This window comes from Pygocentrus nattereri, chromosome 20 (genome assembly GCF_015220715.1).
Source record: "Pygocentrus nattereri isolate fPygNat1 chromosome 20, fPygNat1.pri, whole genome shotgun sequence".
NCBI classification, from domain to species: Eukaryota; Metazoa; Chordata; class Actinopteri; order Characiformes; family Serrasalmidae; genus Pygocentrus; species Pygocentrus nattereri.
Genome location: NC_051230.1, coordinates 4,333,169 through 4,343,653, shown reverse-complemented (window position 1 = coordinate 4,343,653; position 10,485 = coordinate 4,333,169). Strand labels below are relative to the sequence as shown.

Genomic DNA, 10,485 nt, shown 5'->3' with positions numbered 1-10,485 from the left:
GGTTAATTAATTTGCCTGTACCATTTTCAGTACACGAACCAATAGTCACCAATATGCTGAGTTTTTGAAAAATATCACAGCTGAAATATAATGAAAAAAAAAGATTTTTATTTCTCTAATGAAGGAGGTTTTAATCATAATATCAATAATATTGCCTACATGTGTGAACATGTCAAACAAGGCATATCATGGAAAAAGCAATGTGTTTAAAAGTGATCTGTTATACATTTAGGAAGAAAAGCTTCACTCTTTGCTGGCCTTTTATGGTTTCTCTGATGAAACAGGTCATGTCCATAAAGACAGCGCATCCAACAATAAAGGCAGCCTGGGGCTTCTTTTATGCAGTGATAGGAAGCTTGGTAGCTCACAGAAACCTCCAATTCCACATGCTGGTCCATGTTACTGACCAACGTGCCCTTGCACTCTCACCAGCTGCTCTGGGGCCAGATTTGAATCAGTTAAAGGTGATAAGCACAAAGACTGAATGGGTTGCTGGTTTGGTGGGGTTAAGTGGTGTATTTAAAACAAGCCCATTATGGTTATGTAATGTCTGTGTGTTAGAATAGAACAATCACAGCCAGTTTGAAGAGGCAGGGCTGAGCAGGAAGCTGCCGGGGTCAGCCTGTTTCCTACTAGGCCGCCGCTCTGTGAGCCGCTGTGGAGGCTGCGTTCGCTGTGTAGAAATATCGACGGTTAACACGCAGGTTTGCTGCTGCGCTCGCTGGACGTGTTGTGTGTGTGTGAGAGAGCGAGACAGTCGCAAAGAAGCCATGCAGCATTCAAACACTTTCTAAACTCATTTTGCACCTTTTTTTTTTTTTTTTTGCCTGTTTTCTTGTGGGTACCTGTCGGATTTCCATCAGCGAGGTCCAAAAGCGTGGTGCCGGGGGACGGGGTCCCGGGGTCCGGCCGGGCTGACGTCAGGAGATCCATGGAGAAGCCTCTGAAGAAAGGCTGGCTGAAGAAGCAGAGGTCGATCGTGAAGAACTGGAAAATGTGCTACTTCGTGCTCAGAGGGAACACCCTGACTTACCACAAAGATGACCGAGAGAGCGCCATACAGGTATGAGCAGAGAGCGAGAGACGGAGCGTTTGCTGTGAAAGGGGATTTCCACTGACTTTGAAAAAGTTTGGCCTAATTAAATACTTACATCTGAGTGATTTGATGAGAAATACTTCAGGCTAGTGAGAGTTACCGAGTCAGAGTTGTTCACAGTGGTGGTGATAGGAACCAGACGTCTGAGGAGTTTAATGCCTCTAGAAAAGAAGGTGCATTTTTCCTTCATCAAGGTGCAAACAGGGCAAATGCTCCCTCAAAGGTACAGCAGTGGTTTTAGGGTCCAGTTATGAACCATAAATACGTTTTTCCAGGTGAAAAGTTCGTATTTTACCTGTTTTGCAAAACAGTAGAATAAAAGCCTGGAGGCGAGACGGGGGGTGTGCAGTCAGTACAGCTGTACATTATGGTTCAGATATGCTCCCTGACCAAAGGTACTGAGATGGACCCTTGAGGGTCCCACCCCAGTGAGTTTACTACCTTTATTTCTGAGCGTAAAAGCTCCCTCGCCGAAAGGAAATGGCATGAAAACGGTTCTGAATACGCTGCTGAATGTGGCTGAGATGTTGTGTTAGAATACTTCTGAACCCTATTGTGAAAATATCTCGGGGGTCCATGCAGGACATAATAAGGCAATGAATAAAATGACAGTAAATAAAATGCCTATATTTGTGTTATAGTCCTGGTTCTTGTACAACGAACCGTTTCACACCAAACCACAGTTTGTTTACATCTCAGCCACTGAATAATGCGCAGATCGGTGGGATATGTAACCAGAAGATGTGATGTACAGTATTCACCACGTTTAAGTAGCTATTTCTCTTTTTCATATGTCTTATAAAGAAGGGTGCTAGACTGGTGGGAGGTGTAATTTTAGGTACATGTAGACACTGATATGCGCCACTCAGGCAAGACTCCTTCCTAATGTGTGTTTCAGCACATCGTTGTTTGCTATGCAAATACTTACAATCAGACCACAATGAGCTTCCTGGAAGCGTCAGATTTAACAGCATCTGTGAGGTTCTTCATCATAATGGACAAGCATACAAAACATATATAAATACAATAATATATTAAAAATATATTAGGTTTGTTCTCTACTACAGTGCAGGATGAGGGGTAAACACCTGACATACACCACTTTAGAACTACACTATCTATCTATCTATCTATCTATCTATCTATCTATATCTATATATATATATATATATATATATATATATATATATATATATCTCATATAAGTTTTAGTCCATGTATAATGAAATTGTTTAATTCTACTGTATTTTATCCTTTGTCTAGGCAATTTCTCCAGATAGAAGATCTTGAAACATGTAAAACATCTAGAAATTGATTGAGTAGTCTTGTAACGCTATAACAACAATCTTATAATGAGAAATTAGAACTGGTAGAACTGCAGAACTCCAGTCCTGGAGGCCCAGCGTCCAGCACAGTTCGGTAGTTTCCCTGTTCAAACACACCTACTAAAGCTGGCGATTAAGAGATGAGTGTAATCAGACATGTCTGAGCGAGTAAATCACCGAAATTTGGCAGGACGCTGATCCTCCAGGACCTGTAGTTGATTTTACTTTTACCAAGATGTTTCAATAGAGGAACACTGGCGATGCAACGATGAACAGAAGATAAATAATATAAAAACAGTACAACAGTTTACAAAAATGAACTGAAAAAAAAAAAACTATTTTAACTGGAGCGCATTAATCATACAGGCCATTCATACAGGTTAGCGGTTCTCTACACTGTGACTGGACAGGGGTCCTGGATATTTCCAGCTATTTCCTACCTGTTTCCAAAAACATTGGCATGAGGGGCAAATTGTAAATAAAAACAAAATGAAGTGATTATGCAAATCATTTAAATCCTGTATTTAATTTAAAATAGTACAAAGGCAAATGTAAAATGTTGAAACTGAGAAATCTTATTTAATTAATTAATTAATTAATTAATTTAAATATATGTCCATTTTGAATTTAGTGTGAGCAACACAAAAAAGTTGGGAGGGGGGCAACAGACTGGTAAAATTGTGTAATGCTAAAAAAAAATATACCTGGTCACCTGATTGGGTATAAAGAGTCTTTCAGCATTAAAGATGAGGAGGGGTTACCACCCTGCGCAAATAGTGCAATAACTCAAGAATAATGTTTCTCAACATAAAACAGCAACAAACATGGAAATTTCATCGTCTGCGGTACATAATGTCTTATTTTTACTCAGTATGATCAAATTAAATGTTTTTTTTCCCTGTAACTCTGTCGTCAGCTGAACTTGGACTTGTTGGCTCTGTATATGATGTAATGGCTCTGTGTTGAGCCGCTTGCAAGCAATGAGGGCAAAGTGTTGGTTGGCTCAGCTGCAGCTGTCTTGATGACAAAATCAGTTAAACGCAATAAAAGCATGTTTACAAATGTTGAATATTTTGTGATGATATGGAATTACGATTCCCCTGACTCATATTAAAACCTAAGGACAGCACTACTGATAGAATGTGAAACCCTTGAGATGCGTATTTAGTGCGGTTTAATTCAGAAGCATCCTTTTTTTTTCAAGCCTTATTTTCTGATCTGTTTCTAGGGAACAATACCGCTGTGGGCAAGTCAAGTGAACGAACTGCCTACAAACGCAGATGACAAATTCATCTTCGAGATCATCCCACGTAAGGGTTTTTTTGTTCCTCCCCCACTTCCTGAACTAGATCTATCGCAGGCCTTTGACCTGATTTGGCTGCCTCTTTTAATCTTTTATGGACACCTGTTTTTCGCATCTGCTCTGGGTTTTTAATTTCTCAAATGTGTCTGAGTGAGCTCTTCAGAAAAGGACCAAGAGTTGAAGGTGGTGGTGTGTTGTGCTGGTTTGAGTGGATCAGACAGTTGTTAAACACTGTGTCCACTCACTGTCCACTCTATTAGACACTCCTACCTTGTCGGTCCACCTTGTAGATGTAAAGTCAGAGACGACAGCTCATCTGCTGCTGCACAGTTTGTGTTGGTCATCCTCTAGTCCTCCTTCAGTGGTCACAGGACGCTGTTGGCTGGATATTTTTGGTTGGTGGACTATTCTCGGTCCAGCAGCGACACTGAGGTGTTTAAAAACTCCAGCAGCACTGCTGTGTCTGATCCACTCAGACCAGCACAACACACACTAACACACCACCACCACATCAGTGTTACTGCAGTGCTGAGAATGACCCACCACCCAAATAGTACCTGCTCTGTGAGGGTCCATGGGGGTCCTGACCACTGAAGAACAGGGTAACAGAGTATCAGAGAAACAGATGGACTACAGTCTGTAACTGTAGAACTACAGAGTGCAGCTATACAGTAAGTGGAGCTGATAAAGTGGACAATGAGTGTAGAAACAAGGAGGTGGACAGGATGTCACGCCTGATCAGTGTATGTACTACATTATGTGCTCAGTCGTGTCTGTATTGTATATGCAGGCAGTAACGGAGACCGCGAGCGGGATGGTTGCGTTCTCATGGCGACCAGTCAGAGCGAGATGGAGGAGTGGGTCCGCTTGATCCGCCGAGCCATCGGAGCACCGAGTAGCGGAGGTATTGCCCACAGCACAAACACAACACGCACTAAGAGCAGACCCCCAGCCAATGCACACTTGTGTTCGAGTCATGTCAGCTTTAGTTCTGCAAAAATGCAGAAAAACTCCCTAAGAGTGTGAGAAGGAACCTCTGAGAGGAGCCAAGACGCAAAAGGAGAAATTCTCTGGGAGCACAAGGGGGAAGCCCTGAGACAAACCAATACTTAATATGTAAAGCTGCTTAAGAACATAGTGAAGAACCAAGGCTGTGTTCTAAATACTGTGTACTGCATCAGAAAGTACTGTATACTGCATGATATTCTTCATAGTAGTGTACCATCTCAAGACCCGCCCCATTTTTCTCAGCCCTAAGTCACTGCTTAGGAACCATTGCTTGCTGCTTTTCCGAGTGTATGTATGTATTTTGGTCAAGAGGTGGGCCTGTGTCACTTACACCCCATACATGACCCCATACATGACCGAGGGCAGGACGTTGTTTTCCACCCGACTCTTTGCAGTTTCCAGACACACTGGCTGAAACACATTTAGTAACTTACTGTTTTAACCCCCAAATGCAGTAAGTTAACTTTAATGGATAGACACAGTTAGCAAATCCACCTCAAGACCAGCAGAGAAAACTGATGGGGCTTCATCGTGCGAGTGCAGTAGTCCATCCATCCATCCATCCATCCATTCTCCACCGCTTATCCGAGTCTGGGTTGCGGGGCAGCAGCGTAAGCAAAAAGGCCCAGGCCTCCCTCTCCTCCTCCACCTCCTCCAGCTCTTCCGGAGGGATACTGAGGCGTTCCCAAGACAGTCGAGAGATATAATCCCTCCAACGCGTCCAGAGGCCAACCTTACCAAATGCCTGAACCACCTCAGCTGGCTTCTCTCAACGTGGAGGAGCAGCGGCTTTACTCCGAGCTTCTCCCGAATCACCGATCTTCTCACCATATCACTAAGTGGGAGCCCGGCGACCCTGCGGAGAAAGCTCATTTCAGCCGCTTGTATCCGCGATCTCATTCTTTCGGCCACTACCCAAAGCTCGTGACCATAGGTGAGAGTCAGAACGTAGATTGACCGGTAAATTGATAGCTTCGCCTTCTGGCTCAGCTCTCTCTTCACCATGACTGACCGGTATAGGGTCCGCATTACTGCAGACGCTGCGCCAATCCGCCTGTCAACAAGCGCAGTAGTATTTGGACAAATTTCTGTTATTTTATCAAAGTCTGTTAAAAATATCCAGGTGGTTATATTCATGGATACGTCCTCCTGAAACAGCTGTGGTGCATTTTGGGATGCAGTATATCAGGGAGATAGCTCTGCCCACGTACAGGACGTCATCTGGGTATCTTTGGTAAGCTGGGGAAATTCATGTTGGTCACATACTGCGTACTACTTTTGGGTGAGCAGTATGTAGGAGGCTATTTTGAACACAACACATAATTCAAAAAAGAGAAACTTCCTAAAAGCATGAGGAAGACACACAGAGAAGAATTAAGACTCACAAGGAAAAAGTATATAAGAGCATGAGGAAAAACCACCAAGAGGAACCCAATACTCTCTAAACCTCTCTAAGAGCAGTAGGAGGAACCATGGAGGAACTCCCTTGGAGCAGGAGGAAGAGCCACTGAATGGTTCCAAATTCAGAAGTCATGGCTATAGAAACAGCTTATCAGTTTGGGGAATCAAGCACTAGCCAACAATTATGTGTTACTGAATTACATACAATACAAGCAGGCGCAATCTACTGTCTTCTTTCTGCATGCATTGTGCATAGATTCCTATTCTACAGAGGATAATTTACAGATTATTATAGATTGAGAGTGTGTGAGACGGTATAAATAATAACTGGTCAGCAGTGGTCCTGTAGTGGTCTCTTTTCATTGATGAATGAGGTGGAGAGGGGCTGGTAAGCTGTGCAACAACCCTGCGAGGGCTACATTCTGTATTTCTATAAACCAACAATGTGCAAATATATGGAGCACTTTTGGAAATAAAGGTACTAAACAGTCACTAGGGCAGTTCCCCTCTTGTCACAGGGGTGGTACCTCAAGGGTCCATCGCAGTACCTCAAGTCTGGTAACATAACAGTGCCATAATCCACTGAAATGATATTTTGTAAGTTGTATTGACTCCACACGCCCCGTCTCGCCTCCAAGCTTTTTATTAAAACATTAGGTAATACAAAGGTACAAATTCGAACTTTTCACCTGGAAAAACTTCCCAATTGGATCATCAAACCACTGCTGTACCTTTGAGGGAGCATTTACATTGTTTGTACCTGATTCTAAAACACTGGAATGATAATAAAGTCCACTCCTCCTGCTCTTGTAACCTTTTGTTTGTGTTTTGCTGGCAGTGTTTGGGAAGGGTCTGCCAGATATCATGGCCTATGAGAAGAAGCTAGGACCTCGCTTGGTGCCAATGCTGGTGGAGAAGTGTGCAGAGTTCATTAAGGAGCATGCCCTGGAAGAGGAAGGCATCTTCCGTCTGCCGGGCCAGGAGAACCAGGTCAAACACTTCAGAGAGGCCTTCGATGCTGGAGAGAGGCCTTCATTTCCCAGGTAACTGCTTCCCTGGTAGGCCTCACACCTGTGGTATAGCGTAACTCCAACAGCAAGCCTAGGAGGCCTGGTAGCTGCAGTGTAGCACTGCTCCAGTGGCCAGCCCAGGAAACCTCGTAGCTGCGATGTAGCATAGCTTAAGCCACCAACCCAGGAAGCCTCATAACTGTGGTGCAGCGTAGTTTCAGCAGCAAACCTAGGCAGCTTCATAGCTGCAGCGCAGTGTAGGTCAGGTGGCCAGCCCAAGAAGTTTTGTGGCTGCAGAGTAGTGTAGCTCAAACCACTGGCCCAGGAAGCCTCATACCTGTGGTGTAGCACAATTCCAGCAGCCAGCCCAAGCGTCTTCGTAGAAGCAGTGTGGCGTAGCTCAAGCCTCATTGACACGACATGATTTTTGTTCATGATTTTTGTCCTGAAAAATAACTTGAATACATCACGTATATCAAATTATCCAGTAGTACCTCTTTCATGTGGAAAAATGTTAAATGCATCCATGTATAAATCATTTTAGTTTCTTTTGGCCTCCAAAAGCTTAAAAACGGCAGGTGATGCAAATGTGCATCCATATAAGTCCCATATGTCAAACACAGGGTCCACAGGCCAGCACAATCCAAAAAAAGTTATTTTGATTTTCTATTAATATTAGCCCGTTTTACAATCAGCAGCACTACAACCCCCAGCATGCACTGCAACATAATTCACACTGACGCCCCACTCCCAACAACACCAAACATACCAGCTACTGCAGTTCAACCAACATAAGCACTGTAAACACTATAAACACTCAGGAGCTCAGAAACAGATCCAAAGAATGAATGAGAAGCAGGTTTACGAGTGGCTGTTGTTCTGCTGTTGATGTTTTGGTCTCTTAAAATATAAACACACTCTCAGATTTGTTCAGATTTTTTAAGAAGGCCCTTTTAGTGGAAGAGTTTGACACACCTGATATATGTTGATTAAGTAAACTATCAAAAAAAGGTAATTTTGTTGTATAAAATTCAAAATGAAGTAGTTTGTTTTCATGTTTGAAAACTTTAAAATAAAAGCCATGTTGCAAAATAAAGCAACTTTAAAACTGCTCCTTGAAAAACTCCTTGAAAAACATCACACGGCACAACTTTTACAACTTTTATTTTGACATGCTTTCACAAAAGAGCTGCAATGGAAGCTCTTGATCCTTTGCAAAGGTGGCGTTACAAAGGTGGGCATAGTCACTCTCAGCCAGTATGATGGTAGGCTCCTCAGCCAGCATGGAAACATCAAAACATACACCCAAAACATCAAAACCAGTACAGAAACTAACCAAACGAAACCCTGTAAAGCAGCAGCCATACTGCACCAGTGTAATAGATACGGCCGGGAGGTGAAATAAGATAATATGTGTAAATTATCATTACTGGCAACCAAGACAATCAGCTCTCCTTCCGTTTTCACCTGGATTTGACGTGGAACGCTTTGGTTTCTGTGAACTGTTGCAACTGCAATCATGGGGGTCCAAGCACTTTGCACCATTCATGGGGCCAAAACTCAAATGATGGGCAAAGTTTATAAACTGGCCTTGATTTTGTAACAGATGTGGGGTCTCAAAAGAAGATTTCTGCCAGATTTCATGCACGCTGACCTTTTGGTGTAGTAAGCAGACAAAACATTTACCAAAAAGTTAAATGTCTTGACAACCTAACAGTTTAGTATAAAACGGTCTCGTCACATCTCTGCACTATAAACTCACCGGCAGTCTTTTCCGTAAATAGCCAGTCATCTGAAAATCAAGCTTCCTTTCTGGCAGCGATTGTCTCTCGCTGCTGTGCTGAGATAAAATGCTTTTTGAGGTGCTGCATGCTTTGTAAGGCAGAGAACAATCATTTCCTGGTTTGGAAATGAAACAGCAATTTTCACTCTTCACCACTGATGTTCTGTCATGTTCGGCGAATCGAAAAGCAGGAAATAAGCGCTCTTCGTTTTTCTAGAGTTATTCAAGTCCCCTTCCGCTCGATGGCATTCGAGACAAAAATGCTCTAATCTGATCTGTTTATAACTTTATTCATATTAATTGGATTTTAATAGTTATTGCAAACAAAAGGCAAATAAGGTAGGAAGCCTGTATTAAAAATACAGCTGTCATTCTTGTTAACTGTATTGTGGTTATGTTACTGCATATTATGATTACAGCTGCAAAATGCTGTTTAAAAAGCATCGGCCTGTGTTGTTCTTACCAAATGAATGTACTTTTGTTGAACTGAATTTAGAACACCCTCAGAAACTTATCTGGAACTGGGACTGGACGACATGCTCAAGTAAGAAAGCCACTGTGATTGGCTAGAGAGCTCATTTGCATATTGCAGTTTTCTATTGCATAAGCCCACATCACAGTAAAGATCAGCAAACGCTGGATTGTGCCATGCAGCAGTTTGCTGTCTATAAAACCTTGACCGTGTTAAACTAAGTCCACGTGCAGGGGTCTCTCCCACTGGAGAAACCAGTAATGTTGGTGTGTCGGTGGAAAAATATAGTTAATATTTCTGATAAGCAAGGATTGTAGAAAGAAAGAGCGAGAGAATTAGTGAGACAAGTATTTTTTTCACAGAAACCAGCTTCACATCAGAGATCTGCGGTTCAGCCACATCCTGTCCTGACTGAGGTGTATCCTCCATCACTATCGAACACGAACACACGCACACTCACACACACACTCACACACACACACACACACACACACACACACACACACACACACACACACACACACACACACAAACCAGCGCATGCACAAGCAGTAACTCACCAACACTGTCAAAAAGCTTATATGGTCCATCCTGGCAAATTAGTTCATCTCTACACTCTTAAAAAAGATGGTTCTTCGAGAGTTCTTTAGAAAAGAAAGTGGTTCCCTATAGAACCATGAACACTCAAAGAAGCCTCTGCATGATTTGAAACGTCTTTACGTTGTGAACCGGTGCTTCAGACAGATGGAGAATGTGCTGCACTGCAAAAATAGTGCCTTGTCAAGTGAAACGATCTTAAATTTAGTCAGTCTGTCTAATATTTCATATTTTGCACAATGAGCATAGAAACAAAGAGGTGGTCGTAATGTTACGGTGTAGAAGAAACTGGGAAGGTGTAAATACTTCTTCACAGCACTGCAGTCCTTATGCTACACTACCAGCCGTTCTGTGCACTTCATAAGTGAGCTGCACTCTATAGTGCTGGTCCTATATAGAGGTTTGGCTGCCTCAGTGCATTCTCCCCAAAGCTCAGTTGAGCATGCAAAAATTCAAACTGAGGCTGCAAAGCATGTTAATGACCCCCCCC

General features: G+C 42.8%; 1 protein-coding gene across 3 annotated transcripts in view; it reads left to right on the top strand.

Moving 5' to 3' along the window:
• Window positions 1-10,485, top strand: part of arhgap25 (Rho GTPase activating protein 25) — a 35,417-nt gene that overhangs the window by 15,138 nt on the left and 9,794 nt on the right. For all 3 annotated transcript variants that reach the window (XM_017723874.2, XM_017723873.2, XM_017723875.2), the window contains 4 exons: window positions 864-1,063; window positions 3,650-3,731; window positions 4,515-4,628; window positions 6,972-7,176. In XM_017723874.2, the coding sequence (XP_017579363.1) occupies window positions 864-1,063; window positions 3,650-3,731; window positions 4,515-4,628; window positions 6,972-7,176 (601 nt within the window). The remainder of the gene's footprint in view (window positions 1-863; window positions 1,064-3,649; window positions 3,732-4,514; window positions 4,629-6,971; window positions 7,177-10,485) is intronic.